This window comes from Octodon degus, unplaced genomic scaffold, assembly GCF_000260255.1.
Source record: "Octodon degus isolate 3935 unplaced genomic scaffold, OctDeg1.0 scaffold00081, whole genome shotgun sequence".
In the NCBI taxonomy this organism is placed as follows: Eukaryota; Metazoa; Chordata; class Mammalia; order Rodentia; family Octodontidae; genus Octodon; species Octodon degus.
Window position 1 is genome coordinate 8,953,473 of NW_004524657.1, and position 22,406 is coordinate 8,975,878.

Here is a 22,406-nt window from a genome sequence, read left to right on the forward strand (position 1 = left end):
TAAACCACGTAAGCTGGGAGATGTATGTCCCTGTCTCAGGCTAAATTCTGTCTTTAGAGCTTCCCCTGAAGACTTAGAAAAATAGGCTTGTCCTTGTACTGTAAAGGATGGTGAACTTTTATAGCTTTCAGTGATAAAAGCTGGCTGTGACACACATGCCACAGAATTTGAGAAGTTAGTAAGACTGGGGCTATAGGTATTATAGTCCATCCCTATAATCCCAGCACTTGGGAGGCTGAGGCAGGAGGATCACAAGCCACCACCAGACTGGGTAATTTGTGCACCACAAAAAATTGTTTTTTAGTTCTGGAGGTAGGAAGTGCAAGATAAAGGAAAACACAAATTGGTGTTTCCTGAGGACTGCTGTCCAAATCCCATACGGCATTTTGCTGCATCCTCACAGGGTGGGAGGCAGAAGGGCCCAGAAGGCCCAGAGCAGCTAGCTAGTTTCCTCCAAGCCTTTTTATAAGAAACTAATCTATTCATGTGGGTGGGGCCTTCATGAGCTACAAACCATGGGAGTCACACCCCTTAATCTGTTATATCAGGAATTAAAGTTTGAAAATGAATTCTGGAGGTGATACCAACACTAGAACATAGCAAGCCCTACTAGAGATGAAATCACATCCCAAAATGTATACAGAACTGGCCGGGTGTGGTGGTGCTCACCTGTAAGCTCAGTATGTAGGAGGCTGAGACAGGAGCAGGAAGACTGATATGTGTTTGAGACCTTGTCTACATAGAAAATTCAAGAGCAGTCTGGGGCTGGTGAGATGGCTCAGTGGTCTAAAGCACCTACTTAGAACAAGCTAAACTAAGCAAAGCACAGGGACCGTGGTTCAATCCCCCAGCACCACATGCCAGCCAGCCCCACCCCCTGGTGGGCTGAGCTGGCCACACACACACAAAATAAATAAATAAATAAATATTTTTTAAAAAAGAGACCAGTCTGATCTATTCAGTGAGACACTATCTCAAAATAAAAAACAAAATAAACCACTATCTGATTTATGGATTAAAAAATACTAAAAAGCTCAACTCTAGAAGTTACGCCTTTAAACAAGATTCAACATCATTTATTTACATATTTATGACATACATTAATATTCTTATACATTTAATTCTAATAACTGTAAATGGAACATAAAAGACAATTTCAAATTTTAGGTTGTAATATTTTTCACTAACTAAAAGGTACAATAAACAAGCAGCCATTTAAAGTTATGGACTGTATATTGATTCACTTCTTAAAATTGAAAGCCACATAGCTATGAAAACAATAGGAAATTTGCAAATGCAAATATTATAAGTATGCAAGTATAATGCATGCACAGGTATCACATTTATTCTTTATCCTTTATTAAAGCCATTTTTAAAGTAAACGGGAATAAGCATCTTCATATATATACATCAAGGCACATTCTTCTCTTGTGCTTCAGGAATGACTTACGATCTGCTCACATCTTAATTTTATATATTATAACAGCTTTTAATACCTAAAAGCTTAATTTTAACAATTACAATTTAAATGGTAGTTCCCTAGAGAGAAATGTGGCATCTCCCCATAGTTATTTTGAAAATCAGAAAATTGGATAGCTAAGATAGGTGAGAATTTATAATTCAAACACATGAATTAATTTAGTTTTTAGGTAATTTCAAAATATTTCAAAAATTTGGTAGGACCATAATTCATTTAGTATAATGATGACTCATTTAAGAATTTTCAAAATTCTGAAATTCCTTGATAATTTTATAGTATCCACGGGACTGCTATGGATGTTTATATTGCTATCCTATTTCTGAACTGCAGTTTTTCAACAAAATTAAACATGATATGAACTGAAAACATACCAAAACTAACTTACTAATTTTTCTGCAAAAAGTTAGGATTATTTTCCAACAGAATTTTATAACAGTACTTTTCTCATGGTAAATTACTTGCCTTGAAGAGATAGTACAATGAGGCTATAATAGGCATTTCATGCATTTTAATGGCATTTAAAAATTAGCTATTTGTTTTAGCTTCCCATATAGATAAATATATTGTGCAAACTTGATTACAACATGTAACTTACTAAGTGCTTTAAAACAGAACAAAGAATCCCTGACTTAGAAGGTGTAAAATAAATAGTCAAGAATCACCAGGTCTAAAGCATCAAAACTATATATACCTATAATCTTACTGAAGTGGTTTATATTAGAATTTTATAAACAGGGCAACTGAAATCACAGAACCTCTACAGCTTGAGAATAAACCAGAAGAAAAGCTTTGAACTGGTACAGCCTTTTAAACTCAAAATATATAATAATGTCAAAATACAGGTGAAAATGTACAGCTTTAGACTTGGTATAGCTGTTTATAAACATGAATTCATAAAAGGCATACCACGATAAATCACTACCTTCAAATAATTTGTTTTTAATTTCTTTACAGTACATAGACTTTCCTACAGAACTCATTGGCTACATAGTTCAGAAGTCACTGATAGTCCAGAGCTTGACATACAAACTCTAATGAGATAGTCACAAGGAATCGTAAACAAATGTTCTGAGTTCAGTGTACATGAAATTTTTGTTTTTATCATTACTATATTCACTCTGCTTCTGAAATATGTGCCACTTCTACTTCAACAGTCTGAATAGCTTCTGCAACTTCAGATAGCTTCTGTCCTTGCTGTTGTGCCAGCACATAATTAACCACTTGCATAATACTTTGGTCAGAAAGTGTAGATACCGATGGGCACTCTTCAGTAGCGGCAACAGCTTCGAGAACTTCCATAGTTTCTCCTGTTACCACCACAGTCTCAAGTTCTTGTGGACCACTACTCTCTTGTTCCTGCACATCTGCAGTCAAGATGCTAACAGCATGTTCCACTTGAGTTCCTTGGTTATGAAACTGAAGGGTATCTTTTTCTAGCATAATTTTGCAAGGCACATAGTCTGTGTGGAATTTGGTCATATGCTTACGGAGTGTTCGAGCATCTATGTAGGCTTGACTGCACACAGGACAGACATAGGGCCGTTCTCCAGTATGTGTTCGAACGTGGCGTTTTAGAGATCGAGCATCAGCCCAAGCTACTCCACATGTTAAGCACTCAAATGGTTTCACCCCTATTAAAAAAAAAAAGTGTGTGGGATGAGGTACAAGCACCAACAAAATTCATAAAAACTGCTTGGCAATAGTTTAGCCCAGTAAGGCTTTTTACTTTGACTAAGGCAATCTTGCATTTCGCATCTAATGGTTTTTCTTAGAACAGACAAGTGAACAAGATTCTAACCAGGATCAGCATGAGCCTGCCACAGCACAGAGGCTAAGCCCAGAGGATTCCAAGTGTAGCCCCACGTAGGCAACTGAGCAAGAAAGACTATCTCAGAAAGAAAAGGGGGCTGGGCATAAAGTTCAGCAGTACAGCCCAAGTTCAATCACCCACTACCAAAAAATAAATAAGACCCTTACCATAATCTATAACTATTTTCCCATGGGTAAAATTGACTGACAAATGTTTCTATATATAGTATTTATTCCTTCATAGCAATTCTATAATCAGGATAAGAAAACAGAGCCTTTAAATCATTACATTCTCACTTCTATCACTTGAACATATTTTTCAGGACTGGGGACTAATCGCTTACCAAAGTAAAGTAACAGGCAAGCAGGATGGTATCCCCAAGAGGGCTAGCAAGGAAAAAAATCACTACTTGACTGGCTCTTACTCATTTTATTTTATTTTTTTAAAGATTTATTTATTTATTTATTCATTCATTCATTTTATTGTGTGTGTGTGTGTGTGGCCAGCTCAGCCCACCAGGGGGCGGGGCTGGCTGGCATGTGGTGCTGGGGGATTGAACCGCAGTCCCTGTGCTTTGCGAAGCTTAGCTTGTTCTAAGTAGGTGCTTTAGACCACTGAGCCATCTCACCAGCCCCTCTTACTCATTTATACATGTAATATAGAATACTTACCTTCGTGGTTGTTCATATGTCTCCTATACTCTCTCAGCTGAGTGAATTTTCTTCCACATTGTTCACACACTCGTTCCAGGTTTTGCTTTGCTCTTCCTTTCTTCCCATGGGTGGCTTTCTTTACATGCCTTCTGAACAAAGCTTTTTCATAAAACTCTTTGCCACATATATTACACCTAAAATAGGGGAAATGACCTGAATTATTTTTTTCCAAGGCATGAGAAGTCATAAGAATCACATACCTAGTTTTTCTCAGGTCCAGATTTTTCTCAGATTTACCCACCTATAAGGTTCAGTGACAGAATGAGACTTCACATGGGAATACCAGTCTTTCTTCCAACTATAGCACTTATCACAAAACTGGCACTGGAATGGCTTCACACCAAGATGTTTGTTCATGTGTTGGCGAAGGTCTCTAGCTTCAAAGAAGCTTTTTTCACATCTGCAATAAAGTGTAGTGGCCCAACTAGATTATCTTAATCCTTTATAACAAGTTTCGAAGCATTCTATACATTCTTAGGTTTTCTAGAACGCTACAAAATGAGTGCCAATTTTAAAAGGATTCCCTAATTTTCCAATCTGACATCAAGAATTCAGTTTTTAGGTTCTTAAACTCTACAGCATAGGATACTTGAGAAAAAAGTCATGGACCGTTCCCAAAAGATCTGAGACAAATAATTTACTGTCCATCTCTCTTCTGCCCTGTCCTGTTCTGTGCTTTTACATCCTCTTCACTGTGTCCATGTGCTGAAGGCAGGCTTTAAGGGTGAATATTCAGAACTAGGTCAGTCAGAGCACAACATTCCCCTGGCCATGGTGATTTACTCCAAGCTGTCCAAGTGACTTACTTTTATCGAATCAGAAGGAACCTAAAAAACTACCACATAGGAAGCTAGAAAATCTGGTAGTTAAAAAGTTCAGAGACTGTGAGGCTGAAACCACTACCACTGCCTTGTCCACTAGGAGCCCTAGAAAAACCAAGGACTAATCAATCTGAATCTAGCTTAGGTTACACCATGTCTAGACTTTACCTTTTATTCAAGCCAGTTGTGATTGCATTTTCTTTCACTTACAATGAAAAACGTATTGTCAATAAACTACCTTTGTTTTAAATTAAGACAAATTGTGTGGTGGTGCATGCCTGTACGTTCCTAGCATTCACAGCTCTAAAAGATTCCCCATCATGGCTCTTAAAGGTTCACCATCACTGGTTTACAGTGACTACCTGAGTGTGGGGTGTGCCACTCCTGTAATCCCAGCATTTGGGTGAGGCAAGAGGATGGGCATAAGTTCAAGGCCAGCCTGGACTAGGTTCTGAGACCTTATCTAAAACAGAATTTTTTTTTTATAGCTACCAGGCAAATGTTTAATCAAAACAACAAACTACTGAACCTCTATAATTTAGCCATAGTTCGAAAGACAACAACTTGCAATCCCAATACAGGCTCTTTTACCAAAGCAAATTCCTATTAGAGAACTGTGTTGTCCTGACCTATCTAACAGCTTTCTGAAAGAGTTCTTTGATTTTATTTACCCTCTGAATTGTGTACCCCACCATGATTAATTTTATTACATGAATTTATACTCAAAAATTTGTTTTACAAGATGACTTAGAAAATGAAAAATGGAAGTTAAGGATTACATGTAGCAATTACTGGAATAGGCCAGTTTGAATGTTTCATTGTGTAATTAGTACTTTTACTCTGAAAAGGATATTGATTTGACTGAAAATTATAGGAAGTACAAACAGTACTTCCTTTTTCTTTTTGGGTAGAACTGGGGTTTGAACTCAGGCCCTTGCACTTTCCAGGCAAGCACTTATTCTACTGAGCCATCTCCATGGCCTGAGTACTTCCTAGTAATAACTGGAAGTACTGCTTGTAAGCATTTTGTATTTCTATGCAATTTGTGATAAAAATTAATATACTTTAGATTATTATTTTTTGAAAAAGAAAAAAGGACAAAGTAATAAAAGTGTCCCAAGGAAGGGCAATTAGCAGTGCCCCACTCTACAGAGACACAGTCTTGGGCTGAGGATACAGGTAAGTGGTAGAGCACTTGTCTAGCGCGAGGTACAAAGTCTTCAATTTAATACTCACACCACCACCTAAACCAGAAAGTCAAAGAGGAAATGCCCGGAAAGGAATTCTGGCTGTCTGTAGACCTTTGTTTTCCCCAGAACTTCATGCCTAGAGAGCACATCCTAATAAACAGCAACACTTAGATAAAGGCTGTTTAAAATGAAGAGTAGACTGAAATCACAGCTTAGTATTATCTTTGAGTATTTTCTTATAAATTAGCCAAGTAAGATAATGAAATAAATAGAAGCATATTAAGTGCTTACTGAGTACAGTGATAGCCTCGAACCTCAGGCTTTGGCTGATGTTTCTTTAAGTGCTTGCTGAGTCCAGAGCCTCTGTGAAAAGACTTTCCACACACTGAGCAAAAGTACTTTGACTCTCCTGTAAAAAAAATAAAAGGTATGTTACAAATCTATCAATCAGGTCAGCTACCAACAGAATTTTTTTTTTTTTTTTTTTTTTGCGGTACTAGGGATTGAACTCAGGACTTTGTGCTTGCCAGGTTAAGTGCTTATTCTACTGAGCTATCTCCCCAGCCCTCCAACAGAATTCTTTATTATCTTGTTATCTTCCAGAATTTTTTTGAGTTAGGTCTTGCTAAATTGCCCAGATTGGCTTCAAACTGGAGATCCTCCAGCCTCAGGTTCCTGTGTGCTGGGATTACAGGTGTATGTATGCCACCACACCCAGTTTCACAAGTCCGTTATTTTATCACAGGACTCTAACATTAGCAAAATTCTTTGTAAGAACAACAACAAACTTGCCATAATCGTCGTCTTTTCTTTTTTTTTCCCAGTACCAGGGATTGAACTCAGGATCTTCCCCTTGCCAGGCAGGCACTTATGCTGCTGAACTATATCCCCAGCCCCATTTCCTTTTAAAAGTATGATACAGTCATTTTTTGCCAAATGAAATGGATAAATTCTGAGGAATGTGTCACTGGTGATCCTTTTGTGGTTCAAACACCTTGGAGGGTAGTGATACAAACTACAACATCTCCAGGCGATGTCATTTTAGGAGAACAACAGTGTGCTTGAGTTCATGGCTGATGGCACCAGCAAAGGTTCCTACTTTAAAAATGAGAGGTACTGGGGCTGGAGAGATGGCTCAGTGGTCTAAAGCACCTACTTGGAACAAGCTTGGCAAAGCACAGGGACCGCGGTTCAATCCCCCAGCACCACATACCAGCCAGCCCTACCCCCAGGTGGGCTGAGCTGGCCACACACACACACACACACACACACACAATGAATGAATGAATAAATAAATAAATAAATAAATAAAATTAAATTTAAAAAAAAAAAAAAATGAGAGGTACTTACAAAATCTCTGAACTCTAATAGTGCCAAAGTTGAAAACCAGCTCTATAAGAAGCACCTGTCTTTTATTGGTCATTCTCAGATTTTTTTTTTTTTGGGGGGGGGAGCAGCTTATTCCTGGGTATTGCATTGGTTCCTTCCTTCATTCATTTGTATTTGAGACAGGATCTCACGACACAGTCCAGGCTGGCCTCAAACTTGTGCCATCTTCCCGAGTGCTGGGATTACAGGCATGCACCACCACACCTGGCCTTTTTGTTTCTTGAGTCAGGCTGGCCTTGAATCCTGAACTCAAGGAGTGCTAGGATCAGAGAAGTGTGCCACCAGGCCTGGCTACATATTTTTTCTAAAGCCTGGGAGACTAAAAATTCCAGTGAAGATATACACCATCTACCATGTTGACATATCCATCTGCTTAAACTTCTTTTTTTTTTTTTTTCTTAGAACTTGTTATTTTGTTATCTATTATTATTTGGATTTTGAACAAAATTGATGGAATAGGAGCCAGTGGAGGAATCTTGTTTGATCTGGAAATTTTCTGTGGAGAGCCCAAAAGGTCGAAGAACCAAGTTCCCAAGATCTTTTAGTTTACCTAACATCTCTTCTTTTAGCCTTTCATTACGTTCTTCAATTTGCTTAGGTAATCTCATACAAGCTTCTCTTGCTTGATGCACGGATGGATCCTCTTCTAGTATAGTTTTATAGTCTTCCAGGGCTTCATCTAGTTTGTCCGTCTTCTCGTACAGCTCTGCTCGCCTCAGTATCGCCCTGATGTAGCTGGGATTTAATTGAATTGCTTTGCTGCAGTCACTGATGGCCATCTCCTTCTTGTCCTGTTTCATCCTTGCTGCAGCTCTGTTTGAAAACAGAACACATCTGTCCTTGTGGAAGCACGCTGGGCACATCTGAAGGGCTCGAGTGTAAGAACTCTCAGCTTCTACGTAACCTCCTTTCTTGAACTGTTCATTTCCTTCTTCCTTTAGCCTTGTGCTCTCTTCTCTTCTTTTCTGTTTCTCTTCATCTGGCATATTTTTTTCCAGTTCTAGTAAGTATTCTTCATCTAGTTCCGAGGAATTCACATCCTCATCGGCTTTGTTCTGAACCTTATCCGCTCCGGACTCCTCCTCAAATGAGGCACTGCAGTCATGAAAACACTCTTCTTCACCCTGGTCCTCATCATCCTTGAGCTGCTTGCTCTGAGAATGCTGATCTACAGGATCAGGAGCTGAAGGCCGGGCACAATCTGCTTCCTGGGGCTCTGTAATCTTCAAACCATTGACCAGATCCTCTGGAACCTTACAGTTCTCTGACTTCTCCTCCATTCTGATTTGTTAGGGAGGTGAGGCTGAAGCTAGCCTCACAGCTCCTCTGGCTCCCACCTTCGAGGTCTGTAAGATTTTTTCCACTTCCGCTCAAGCCTTAAACTTCTTAAAATCATCCACTTTCCTTCCCCTCCTTTTTTTTCTTCCCAGATCATTTTACTTCATTCTATTTATTTATTTATTTATTGCAGAACCCGGGATTGAACTCAGGCTCTTGCGCTTACTAGGGAAGTGCTCATTCTACTGAGCCATCTCCCCAGCCCCCAAATTATTTTAATTTTGGAGTAGGGCTCACTTTGTCCAGAATGGCCCCCAATTTGTGATTCGCCACTCCTTCAGCCTTGTAGATAGCTGGGATGACAGCCATATATTGCTATGCTCAGCACAGACTTCTTTTTCTTGAGAAGGGGGTCTCTGAAGTTCAGGCTGGCCTCAAACTTGAAGTGATCCTCCTACACATACCAGAAGCTGCCCAAATCCATGGTTACAGGAGTACATCACACCAAGCCTGGACTTTTCTTTAGGATCTAGTGATTTTAGCACTTGGTACAAACTTTTCTACACAGAGAGAAACACTTAACATTTATATTCTTTTTACTTTTGTGGAGCCCGGGATTGAACTCACGCCCTTGCACTTGTCAGGCCAAGCACTTATTCTACTGAGCCATCTTTCTGGCCCCTTTAACATTTATATTCAAATGAGAATTCTTTTTTTTTTTTTTTTTTTTGCTTCAGGGCAGGTTTGGCTGGCTTGAGTTGTGGGGATAAACCACAGCAACCTGAGCCTGAATAGTTTATTGAAGCAGCCACTTAAAGAACTGAGCTAAGGGGCAGGCCCCCTCAAATGAGAATTCTTAAACTACTTTTAAACTAGGTAAGGTGGTCACACCGGTAATCCTAGTACCAAGCTGGCTGAGGGAGGAGATCACCAGGTGTTCAAGGCCAGTCTGAACTATACAGTAAGAGCTAATCTCAGAAAATGCCCACCGAGGGGGCTGGTGAGATGGCTCAGTGGTCTAAAGCACCTACTTAGAACAAGCTTAGCAAAGCACAGGGACCGCGGTTCAATCCCCCAGCACCACATGCCAGCAGCCCTGCCCCCTGGTGGGCTGAGCTGGCCACACACACACACACACACACACACACAAAAAGAAAAAGAAAATGCCCACCCCATGGCTCAGTAGAATAAGCGCTTCCCTGGCAAGTACAAGGGCCTGAGTTCAATCCCCACTACCACAAAAAAAAAAGCCCCTCCCAATTTTCTTCATAAACTTTATATTTAGGAAAACTTTTTATATCTCTGTTAGCTCATTAATTTAAAAAAATTCCACACATATAACCATTAGTATTTCAATAGAATTTCTAAAGATTATGGTACAATCAATAATACAAAAAAAAAGAATGATAAAAAAAAAAAAAGAATACATCATTACCTGTGTGAATACTCATATGTTCTTGAAGGCTCCGTTTGGTAACAAATGACTTAACACATAGTTCACACTGGAATTGTTTTTGTGACTGATGGAGGCTTTGATGTAATTTTAGGCCATGTTTATAGATAAAAGTCTTCCCACATACCTACAATGGAAAAAAAGTGTTATAGGTGCTGTTTCTGAAGAATAAGCAAAAAGACATTATTAAGCCAGCCTGTCTGGCAAGCACAAGGTCCTGAGTTCAATTCCCAGTACCAAAAAAAAAAAAAAAAAGAAAGAAAGAAAAGAAAAAGAAAATTAATATCCTTTTCAGTACTTAACAAATACCGTTGCTATCTTTTTTTAAATCCATGTGACCACTAAAGCTCAAAACAATATAGAAAAAAACCTCTGTACTAGAGATTGGTAAACTCTGTAACTTCTTGAAGAGAGAGAACACCACCATCATTTCCTGCCACAACAAAGAAAATAGTATTTTTAGGGCCAGCCAAATAGCTCAGTGGATTAAAGAGCCTGCAAGCAGGTACAGGGGCCAGAGAGGCAACTGAGACTGGGCATGGTGACGCAAGCCTATAAACCCAGTTCTTGGGGGGCTGTAAACAGGCAAATCACTACAATTCCGATCTATTAGTGAGCCCCTGAACACCCTGTGTTTAGACCCTTCCCTAAAATACAAAGAAAAAGAAAAGAAAATGATATTTTAAAAATTCTGTGATGGAAAAGTTTTTTGCTCTTTCCCTAGTCACCTGGGGACAGATGTGTAATACATACTGGAACAATAACAAATAACTCTTACGAGTTTTTATACACTTAATTCTATTTCTATACTTTCAAAGAACAATTTGTTTTTTAAATGTTTAAAGGATTTTACTCACGTACACAACAGTCCCCTCAGCCCAAAAGTTGTCTGATATGTGAAGTCAGAGAATCAACTAGGACCACAAATTTTGAGGAGTGATGGAATAGAAGACCACAGGTCAGTTTATACTTGGTATTTAAACTTATGAATAAAATGATTTTTAGGACTTGGCTTCAGAATAATGAGGCAGTAGGGACAAGAGCACTGAGTAATGGTATGACTCAAACAGATTTGACCACATGCTGAAAATTATTAAAGGTGGGTGAGAGGCTGGGCATGGTGGTGCATGTCTATAATCCCAGCACCCAGGAGGCTGAGGCAGAAGGATCTCCATGAGTTTGAGGCCAGCCTGGGCTACAAAGTAAGTTCAAGGGCAACCTGAAATGCACAGTGAAACTCTGTCTCAAAAAAACAATAAAAAGAAGTTGGATGAATGGCAGGATTCATTTTATTCCCTCACAGAAATAAAAAATATATCAGGTTACAAAATTACTTAGTAAATAGTGGGTCATGCTTATGTGTAAGGATAGCTATGCTATAACATTTCAATGCTCCAAGCAGCCCAATGCTAGGTAATCACATATTTGTTTTTAAATCACAGGATTCTTTAAGAATCCTATTTTGGTGCTTAGTTACCCTAAAACCTCAGCAACAAAGAAAACAAAGCTTAAGCAGTACTTTACCTGACCAAGGAAAACTTCAGAGAGAAAACTAAATAATAGAGAATCATCTTTAATGTAGACAACAAACTGAAGACAGACTTTCCTGATATTTTAGACAAGGGAAGGTGACCCCAGAATTTACTCCACCAAGCCTCATCATGACAGATTACAATCTTCTTTACATAATAAAATAAATGTTATGGCTTTACCTGACATGCATGTGGCTTTACACCTGTGTGCTTCAACATATGTATTCGGAGAGAATATAACTTGGGCAATGTCCTTCCGCATATGGAACATATGAATTCTCGTTTGGTTCTACCCTTCTCAGATGAGGCTCCTGAAGCTTCATTAGATGTGGAACTGGACGAGGATGCGGAGGGCGCATCTTTTCTGGTGTGTCGGATCAGATGTGCCCGCAGAGAAGCACTATACTGAAATTGCTTCTTACACAACTAAAAGAAACAGTGAACAAAATTCCGTCTAAATATATTTGTATTATAAAATGTTGAGTGAAATTATTCATTTCAACTTTCCATTTGTTATAACTGCCAAAAATTAATACAGACTATGCAAAACATAGGATGTTAAGTGCCAAATTACAGCGATGAAAGGAATCCTCAGACCCTACTTTGGTTAAAATTTAACCAGAAATTGGGCAGTGACACATGCTTATAATTCCAGTTACTCAGGGGGCTGAGGCTGGAGGACCACCAAGTTCATGGCCAGCCAGGGCAACACAGTGAGACTCTGTCTCAAATAATACATACATAAATACACATATAAAAACTGAAGCACAGGTTTTATTTGTAGAAAAAGGTGAAACTGTTCTCTTGTTGTTTTTGACACTGGGTCTCACTATGTCTGTAGTTCAGGGTGGCTTCAAACTGATGGAAATCCTCTTGCCTCACTCAGCCTCCTGAGTTCTGGGTTTACAGGTATGTACCATGTCTGATGTGAAAAAGGTTATGTTCTTAAAAATAATCAGGACAAGAGGAAAAGACTGAGTTTGAACTGGGCTTTAAGGGACTAGACACAGATAAATACAATGTATTATTGCTGCTATTAATATAGTAGTAGTTTTACATGGAACAGATAAGTAGAAAGTTGAATATCACTCCCAGTGAACTGGGGAGGCTTCTAAAGTTAATTTTCCCGACTGTTTTGGTACTTACTCTGTAACTCACTTTTTTGTACTTTTTTTTGTTTTGTTTTGTTTTGTTTTTTAAGGTAAGCTATTTTGTAGTTCACAGTGGTCTTGAACTCACTATGTAGTCCAGGCTGGCCTTCAGTTCTTGGTGATCCTCCTGTCTGAGCTATGAAAGTGCTGGAATTACAGTCCATGTGCACCATGCTCAGTTTATTTTGTAATTCTTTAAATAGTATTCATAATGAAAACTGATTCTTTTCATTCCTGCATTTCCATGTAAGTAAATGATTCCCACTACCTCACTTTAATATAATTATATTGGATTAGAACAATTTATATCCCATTCATGTAAAAACAATTTCAATAGTATATTAGGATATATATATATATATATATATATATTTTTTTTTTTTTTTTTTTTTTTTTTAATGTATTTAGGACAGGGTCTACAGGGTCTCACTACACAGATCAGACTCGTAGTGATTCTCCTGTTTTCAGCCTCCCAAGTGCTGGGATTACAGGTACACACTATCACGCCCAGTCTTGATTGCTATCTCAGCTCGCCCCAGGAGTGGGGCCTGCACAGCAAGTGAGGGATCCTAAGCAGGAGGATATAAATGTTATAAAAACTGGGTACTACACAGTACACTATGATCCTTTTTCTTGCATGTTTTACTTTGTTATTCTTATATATTCATATTTACTACTAAGTTATCACCAAACGTTCTCCAGTTCTGAGAGATTTAAAACATCATTAACCAGTGGTGATGGCAGACACATGTAATTATAGCATCCTGGGAGGCTGAAGTAGAATCTCAATCTCAAATCTGAGCCCAGATTAGGTAATTTAGTGAGACCCTATCTCAAAAAAAAAAAAAAAAAAAAAAAAAAAGTCAGTGTAGCTCAATGTGAAGGTCCTGTACACACATACACACATACTCCCTGAACAACCCCATCATTGTATTATCGGAAAGCTCTGCCAAGGCATGACATCTTATTGTAAGCTATTCTGACTGTTCACTATGTTTGATAACACAGTTTCATCTTGAAATATCCTGTCATTGATGTAGTAATGAAGTTTTTAGATTATTTGCTTTTTTTTTTTTTAAATTTTATTTATTTGTGGGGGGGGGCAGCTCAGCCCACCAGGGGGCGGGGCTGGTTGGCATGTGGGGCTGGGGGATTGAACCGTGGTCCCTGTGCTTTGCTAAGCTTGTTCTAAGTAGGTGCTTTAGACCACTGAGCCATCTCACCAGCCCTAGATTATCTGTTGAATTAAGCCCACATCTCTATTTTTCATGTCCTGGTCATTTTAGTGACCTATTAACAGCTTGAAAAAAGGAATTTGAAATTAAACTTTTCAGGTCCTGCATGTCTGAGTATGTTCTTATTCTACTATTGTAAGTAACTGACAGAGAAGTCAAGCATGGTGGTACATGCCTATAATTTGAGCACTTGGGAATGCTGAGGCAGGACTGCTGGAAGAATTTGGATTACATAGTAAATTTAAGACCAGCTAAATCAAATAGTGAGACCCTGTCTCAAAAAACCACATAATAATAATAATAATAATAATAATAATAATAATAATAATATAATAATGATAAGTAACTAGTAGTTTGGCTGTATTTTCAACTTAGAAATCATTTCTTTTTAGAATTTAAAAGATATTGTACCTCCATGTTACAGCTTCCATTGTTGCTGTGGAAAAGCCTCAAGCCAGTCTGATCCATATCCTTTCTGTGAGACTGACCATTTTTTTCCTCTGGGAATTGGTAAGATATTCTTCTTCCCCTGATTCTCAAAGTTCATAATGTAGTTTGACATAGGTTTATTTTCATCCACTTTTCTGAGCAATGTACCCTTTTAACATGAAAATACCTCTCCTTAGGTTCTGATGTTTCTGATTATGACATCAATGATTTTCTTCCCTCCATGTTCTGTATTTGGAAATATTATTTTGTTATAGTCCAATGTTCTAGTTTTTTGCACTTTCATATTTTAACTTATTTTGGTTACTACAGACTGTCTTCAATTTATGATGGCATTACATCATAGTAAACTTACCATCATAAATCAAAAATAGCTGTATTTTATTACTAAAAAACTCTTCTGAGACACATGATGGTGTAATTCCAGCACTCAGGAGGCAAAGGAAGGAAAATTTTAAGTTCAAGATCAGCCTGTGGGGGACAACCCGCTCGGGACTCCCTCCTGTCCCTCTCTCGGACAAGAGCTTTCTGTCCCTCAATAAATATATTCTGCTCATTAAAAAAAAATCAGCCTGAGCTACACAGGAAGACCTTGTCTCAAAAGACCAAAATGAAACCAAGAAGACTCTTTTCCTCTCCTAATATGTCCCTTTTAAAAGTATAATACACTTGTCCCTAACCAACCCAAGACTGGCTCCAGAATTGTCTGAAATAGCAAAATCCTGTAATGTCTTATATTACAATGGCATTACTAAGTCAGGTCAAGATAATAATAAAATTAAATGCTAAATTCTTATGCTATATTGGTTAGGGAATCATGACAAAAAAAAAGTTTGTATATATTTAATAATTTTTTCAAATATTTTCAATATGGAATTGACTAACCCATGAATGTGACCTCTGAAGGCTGAGATTCAAATATATTCAGTTACTCTATTCATCATGAATTTTTTATTTATCCTTTATATAAATCATATTTTTATGAATATTTTCCTTACTCTTAGAACCTCAGGTTGCTTTTTCTCTTGAAATCACAAGTCTGATGATTCCAATATGCATAGGCCTGAATTCAATCCCAGCATCAAATGACAAAGTACTAAATGAAAATCGGGAACTTTGTAACACACCTGTATATCAGCTACTTGAGAGGCCGAGGGAAGGACTGCTCAAGCCCGGTAATGTGGGTCAGACTAAGCAGCATGAGACCACCACCTCTTACAACAAAAACAAAAGTGAACTCATCTTTCTTAACTGAAAACAGGATTGAGTCTCGTAGCCATAGTCTTTAACAAGAAGTACTAGTCCAGGTGCAAGGCAGTGCACAGCACCTGCGTGCTAAGTGTGAGGTACTGGTTTGATTCCCAGTACAAAAAAAAAAATAAAATAAAATAAAGAGAAGAAAAATAACAATGAATTATGTCTGTAATTCTTTTATCAGGCTTAAGACGCTCTCTGAGAAATCTTTTTTTGTCTCTGGGTTAAAAGTCTGGCTGCTAACATCCTGGGACTGGAATAAGGAAACAGACAAAAGTTTCAATATTCAGCATGGACACTATCATGTTTCTCATTTTGGACTCATTACACCTACCTTCACTGTATACAATGGTCCCCAGAAATTATGGTTTTATCTTTCCCAGAGAAAACAAGGATGTCAGGCCAAATTCAACTGCTTTTTCTTTCAAAAATAGCTAGTACCACCTATTCTAAAGCTTTTTGGTGGCTTGCAATACAATTAGAATAGATTCTTTTCTACTGAGAACTTAGAAATGAGTCATTTCAGATTTGCTGAATCACTTACACTATCTTATTAGCATTCAGAATCTAGTTGCCAAGGTTTCTTCTGTTCTCTTTGTCCTTTTATACATTGATATTTTTAAAACAATCTTTGTACTATTATCTTACTAGGGATAGAGAAAGCAAATGTAAAACAGTGTTGAGCAAGGGAAAGTAATGATGTGTACAAACCAGCTGAGGATTCTTTATAAAGGAGACAGATACAGAATACCAGTAGTAAGAATAATTTTCGATTAGTAAGTAAAATGGATTCAATTTATCAACTTAGAGGCATTCTAAATACTTCAGGTACTTACTGGACATTTGTAATCTCGAGCTCTCTCATGTTTCAACGTGTGCATTATAAAGGCATATCGTCTCTGAAAGACCATTCCACATTCCCCACATTTATGGGATGCCTCTTCCGTGTTCTCCTTAGCATCCCTTTTTGGCTGTTTCAACTTTTTCCCTCTTTGAACTAATTTCTGGGCCACCTAAGTCAAGGAAAAAACAAAACAAAACTAAATATATTCATTTTGTTTTTTAAAGTTGTAAGTCATTTTATAAAATTCTAATGAAAATATTTCAAATTTACATTATATTGATATTTAAAACATTAAAGCGCTTTCCTGTATCCATTTTCCTTCCCAATTAATTTTTATCATAGACATTAAATTTATCACTAGAATGCACTCAACCAGAACTACAAAGGATGGTAGTTTAATGTATCATACCTGCTGAACTGCTGACTTGGGAATGGCTTTCCGCATCTGTAGCTTTTTCTCCATGCCCTTATGTAGGCGGATGTAACCCCCTTCATTGACAGACCGCTGCCGAAGTCTACTTCTGTAAGTGTCATCAGGGTTTGGGTCTGTCTTTTCTATTGGCGCAACTAGATTTTCCTGATCTTTTAAAGGTTGGACAAGATCTTCCTTATGTTTTGAAATATCTTCAACACAGACATCATCAGTTGATGTATTTTCCATGTCAATGTTCTCTTGTGAGCTTAAGATTACAGTCTCTTTTGAAAGTTTAGGATGTGTATCAGAACCTGCGTCATCTTCTCTAATGTTTGAAGTTTCTAGCTCGGATTGGTTGTTTTTTGTTATTAAATCAACAGTCTCCATTTCTGGATGAGAATTATTTATACAATCTACAGATGACAGAGGGGCTTCTGGCTCGGAAGAAACCTGCGGCTCTGGCTGTCGTGCTAATTCTCCATTCTGTTCAGTTTCTGGCAAGTCTCCATTTACCAGAAGCACAATTTCACAGTCTCCAAGCTCATTAGACAAAGTTGTAGTGGTTCCCTCATTGCTAGCTGTGGGAGGGGCTGTACCTCCATGGTTTTCTGGTAAGTCTTGGGTAGATGCAACTGTTTGTACTTCACCCTTCTTATACACTGTAAGCTGCTTCTCTTCCATTAGTTTATGTACACTTTCACAAATTTCTAAGACTTCTGACATGAAAAGATGACGAGCTAAGATGGCCACATCAGCCATGCTACAGAAGTCAAAACTCAGTACAGAAGTATAGGCAAATTCCAGCAAAGGAAGAAAACTTGCTTTACAAAAACCTGTACAAAACAAGAAAAGCAGGAGACCAAAAAAGAAAAGAAAAATCACTGAACCATACTATAAGAACACAATTATTATAAAATATTTTTAATAACAATCATGACCATTTATTCTACAATCAATTACCCCTGGATTTGCTTTCTACCCTGGCTGCTTATTAAACCTTGAGTAACTACTACGTCACTTCTCTAAGGCAAGTTTCTCAGTACCTAATTTGGAAAACAGTATCAGACTTACTACCTCAAAGCTGTTGTAAGGCAGTCATCAAATTGTATTCCTTAAAACCCTGGGTTCCTCAAATTCCCCTCAAGAAACACCTGCTGGAAAATGGAGGGTGGGAAAAATAGAGGAAGCAGGTGAGTAGGCAGGGTTCAACCAACTTATTCCTTAACCTCATGTGAAGTATTCTGCATTTTTTTTTTAATAGTAGTCCATATAAAATTTTGACTTGACAACAACTTCTGACATTGCCAGTCTTACGGAATATTCACTACTATTATGGACTACTAGACTATATTGGAATATTTTTCTGAATTCATGCACCTACAATATTTAAATGACAACGGAATGCCCTTCTCTGACAAAACTAACCAAAAAAGGAGGATACAAATGAACTACGATTTTGTATCTGTATACTTAAAATAGGATAGATATACAGCTGCATTCTCTTAATTCAATGAATAGAAAGATCTGTTCTAATAGTGTCTGTGGACTTCGGAGTTGTTACAATATGTAATGCCATAATAAAGTTCATCTATCTTATATAAATGCTACGACAAAACTGAACCCTGGAAAGGAATCTTTTGATATTGTCTTATAATATAGTCATCATTTTAATAAAACAATAACCTGAAGCTAAAAAAAATAGTGTGGGTGGACAGGATATCATGTCTGCATCTAGTACAATGAATAACCACTAAGTCAACAATATGAAATGTATTAATTATTGAAACTGTGCTAGTAATCGGTTTTGAAACTGTCTCATTGCTATTTCTCAATAAAATTATTTTTAAAAAAATTTTTGACTTGAACAAAGTATTCTACAAATGAAAATTAAAAACCAAGATCTAAGATGAGGGTCAGCAAAAACTTTGAAAAGAATGAAATAGTACTTTAGGCCACAAAGTGTCTCACAATTGCTAGGCTCTGACAGTAACTGGAAGGCAAATATATACAATAGGTACAGCTGAACATGAACACAACTTTTATTTTTGTTAAAGTGATTAAGAAATATGCTTTGCAGAATGAGTGCAGGCCAATTACAGGTACAAAAAGAAGTACACACTACAAGGTGAATTCAGACCACTCTGAAAGAGCACAATGGAAAATACAACTTTCTATAAAAAAAAAAAAAAAAAAAGACTGGCCCATGGGCTGTACTTCATTCATCCTTGATTCAAGGAATGAGGTAAATACTATATAAATGAGGTATTACATTATTTTTCTTTTATTTTTTTTTAATTTTTTAATTTTTTACATTTAGTGTGTGTGTGTGTGTGTGTGTGGCCAGCTCAGCCCACCAGGGGGCGGGGCCGGCTGGCATGTGGTGCTGGGGGATTGAACCGTGGTCCCTGTGCTTTGCCAAGCTTGTTCTAAGTAGGTGCTTTAGACCACTGAGCCATCTCTCCAGCCCTATTTTTCTTTTAAATGGGAGAATAAGGGAAGTTTATTTCTTTTGTAAGTTCTCAATGCTTCACTTTCAAAAGTGATTTCTTAGAATTCGCACCACTTATAAAACCAGAAAAACTCACTATATAGTGATAACTATCTTTATGAAACTATGATTACAATTTTTCTATAGGATGAGAGATCTAACTCAGAGATGAAGCACTTGCACCAGGCCTTGAGTTCAAGTCCTAGTTACTTGTCTCCCCTCACTCCCTAAAAAAGAACTCTTAAAATACAAAAGTCTAGGCAGAGGAAGTTCTGATTTGGTCTGTGGTTTCTTGGAGCGATTAAGGACAGAAGTCTCATTTTTCTGTTCTGCAGTATAGGTGCTTTCACTATCATAGACATCACATGTACAATAGGATGGCCTTCTCACCTCTCAGGCTCAAAAAAAAAAAAAAAAAAACCACTTGCACAGAATACAGTAACTGTCCCAAACAGATTTGAATTTTCTCTCCTTGATCAGCCATCTACAAAGAAAAGATGCTTTCTGCAGGCAAGGTGGTGCAGGCCATAATTTAAGCTATTCAGGAGGCTGAGGTAGAAGTCCCACCAGCTTGAGGACAACATGCAACATATTTAAGACCCTGTCTCAAAATTTTAAAAGAGCTAGGTATAGGAGAGTGGGAGAGCACTTGTTTAGGAAGTACAGCAGACCCTCAAGGTACAACCATCCTGACACAAACGTGGGTTATGACCAGAATCTTAGTTTTAACTTACAACCAAAGTCTTGAGCTGTGACCCAAATGCAGTTTGTTTATACTTCCAGATGGTCTCAGAAACGAGCTCTGGAAGGAGCTCTGGTCTGGAACTCTCAGCTATCTTCCTGCTTCAGCCTCCTGAGTGGTGGGATTACAGGCATATGCCACCACATCCAGCTTTGACTTAATGACTTCTAGCTTTTTTTTCTCCTGAGATAGTCTCACTGTGCAGTCAAAGCTGGTGTCAAACTCACAATGCAGACCAGGCTGGCCTCAAACTTGTGAAACTATGGAAGTCTCCCAAGCTTCCACATGCTGGGATTATAGGCATGCACCACCACACCTGGCTATGATTAATCTTAAAGAACAAATTTGGGGCTGGTGAGATGGCTCAGTGGTCTAAAGCACCTACTTAGAACAAACTATAAAGCACAGGGACTGCGGTTCAATCCCCCAGCACCACATGCCAGCCAGCCCCGCCCCCTGGTGGGCTGAGCTGGCCACACACACACACACACAAATAAAATTAAAAAAAAAAAAACAAATTTACAAAAGCACTGTGTACAATCACATGTCCACAAAATAAAATATAAGCAATCTAAATGAATTCATATTCATTTAGTATAATAATACAAATGTAACTGTGTATTTCTCTCAAGCTATTATTAACAGTTGAAGGCTGGTCTAACAGCTCATCAGGCTAAAGAGCCTGCTTAGGCAGAGCCCAGCAGCTGGGGATTGATTCTCGGTATGCTGTGCTGGCCCTGCCCCTGGGAGCACTGAGAAATTGATTGAGACTGGGTGTAGTGGTGCGCCCCTGTAATCCCAGCACTTGGGAGGCTGAAAACAGGAGGATCACTGAGTCCAATCTATGTAGTGAGACCCTGTAGACCCTGTCCTAAATACAGAAGAAAAAAAAAGTTGGAATCCCAGAAACAATAATTCTGCTACAGCTGTATGGTCTAGAAGACAGTGGTAGAAAAGAATTGCTGTTTCCATAATTCTATCTTATAAATTAAAAAGAAGAAATCTCAAGGGGCCCAAGAGATAGCTCAGTGGCATAAGTTCCTGCCTGGAAAGTGCAAGGTCCTGAGTTTGATCTCCATTCCTCCTCCTCAAAAAAAAAAAAAAAAAAAAAGAAAAAAAGAAAAAGAAAATCAATAAAAAGAAGAAATCTCTCAATTGAGTTGGTCTGCTGCTTTAAGCCTCTATATTAGCATGTATCTTTGAGCCTCTATATTAGCATGGTTTTTGGAGGACAAAAAGACAGACATACATATACACCACATACCCTTCTTCCAGAATGTACATTATTAACAAAAAACAAGGTATTCAAATATTCTTACCAGAAAGATCTACCACAGCCTCATGACTGGAAATAGCTCCTTTCTCAATAAAAAGGTCTCGAAAATATTCGCTATTAGCTGACAAAACAGATTTATGAGCTTTGTACTCTTCTCCTTCAATCAACAAAGTAACATCACAGAACTGATTGGAAAGTCTCTGTTCATTCAGCTGTTTCAAAACAGCTTGACAATGTTTTGGAGAAGAACGTTTTACCACTCCTTTGGTGTCAACCTGCCAAAATAAGTTTGAGAACAAGAGGTATATTATGTATCATCTGCATATTTCACCCTGAGAAACTATTCTACTGTAACATATGAAAAATAATGTGCCTTTAAAAAAAAATCTCTTTTTCCTGGTATTGGAGATTAAACCCAGGGCCTTGTGTATGCTAGGTTATTCTTGTTTTACTATCTATGTATTTAAAGTCCTGTTTCTCATTTCTTGTTATTTTTTCTTACAGGCCAGAACTTTGATGATGTACATCAAAAAACAAATGAACAGCTGGGTGTGCTTGTAAGCCCAGCACTGTAGGCTAACAGAGGAGGACTGCTTAGAGTTCATGGTCAGCCCGAACTGCACAGTGAAACTGTCTCAAAACAAAGACAAAAAGAAACAAAACTGAAAAAAACAGAAATCAACCACCAAAAACCTAGCCAAATTAATTTTATCTTGCTCTATAAACTAGAGGCTGTCCTAGGAGTTATTTTATCTGTACCAATACATCATTAACAACAACAAAAAGAACCAGGGGCTGGGGAGATAGCTCAGTACAATAAGTGCTTGCCTCCCAAGCGCAAGAGCCTTAGTTCCAATCCCCAGTTCCGCAAAAAAAAAAAAAAAAGAA

General features: G+C 38.0%; 2 protein-coding genes across 3 annotated transcripts in view; both read right to left on the minus strand.

Annotated features, from left to right (window-relative positions):
* Nucleotides 1-1,051: 1,051 nt before the first annotated feature.
* The window catches only part of Zbtb11 (zinc finger and BTB domain containing 11), a 33,598-nt gene continuing 12,243 nt past the window's right edge, over nucleotides 1,052-22,406 (minus strand). The window contains exons 3-11 of one of the 2 annotated variants that reach the window (XM_004636594.2): nucleotides 21,562-21,793; nucleotides 17,007-17,845; nucleotides 16,590-16,766; nucleotides 11,847-12,092; nucleotides 10,117-10,261; nucleotides 6,306-6,423; nucleotides 4,245-4,403; nucleotides 3,962-4,137; nucleotides 1,052-3,111 (exon numbers count right to left, since the gene is read on the minus strand). In XM_004636594.2, coding sequence (XP_004636651.2) covers nucleotides 2,594-3,111; nucleotides 3,962-4,137; nucleotides 4,245-4,403; nucleotides 6,306-6,423; nucleotides 10,117-10,261; nucleotides 11,847-12,092; nucleotides 16,590-16,766; nucleotides 17,007-17,845; nucleotides 21,562-21,793 — 2,610 coding nt within the window. In that variant the 3' untranslated portion in view covers nucleotides 1,052-2,593. The remainder of the gene's footprint in view (nucleotides 3,112-3,961; nucleotides 4,138-4,244; nucleotides 4,404-6,305; nucleotides 6,424-10,116; nucleotides 10,262-11,846; nucleotides 12,093-16,589; nucleotides 16,767-17,006; nucleotides 17,846-21,561; nucleotides 21,794-22,406) is intronic. The other variant, XM_023721299.1, reaches the window with a different exon arrangement.
* On the minus strand, nucleotides 7,805-8,770 carry LOC101574272 (tetratricopeptide repeat protein 1). The gene has a single exon (XM_004636593.3). The coding sequence runs from the start codon at nucleotides 8,681-8,683 to the stop codon at nucleotides 7,820-7,822; it is 864 nt and encodes a 287-aa protein (XP_004636650.1). The 5' UTR covers nucleotides 8,684-8,770; the 3' UTR covers nucleotides 7,805-7,819.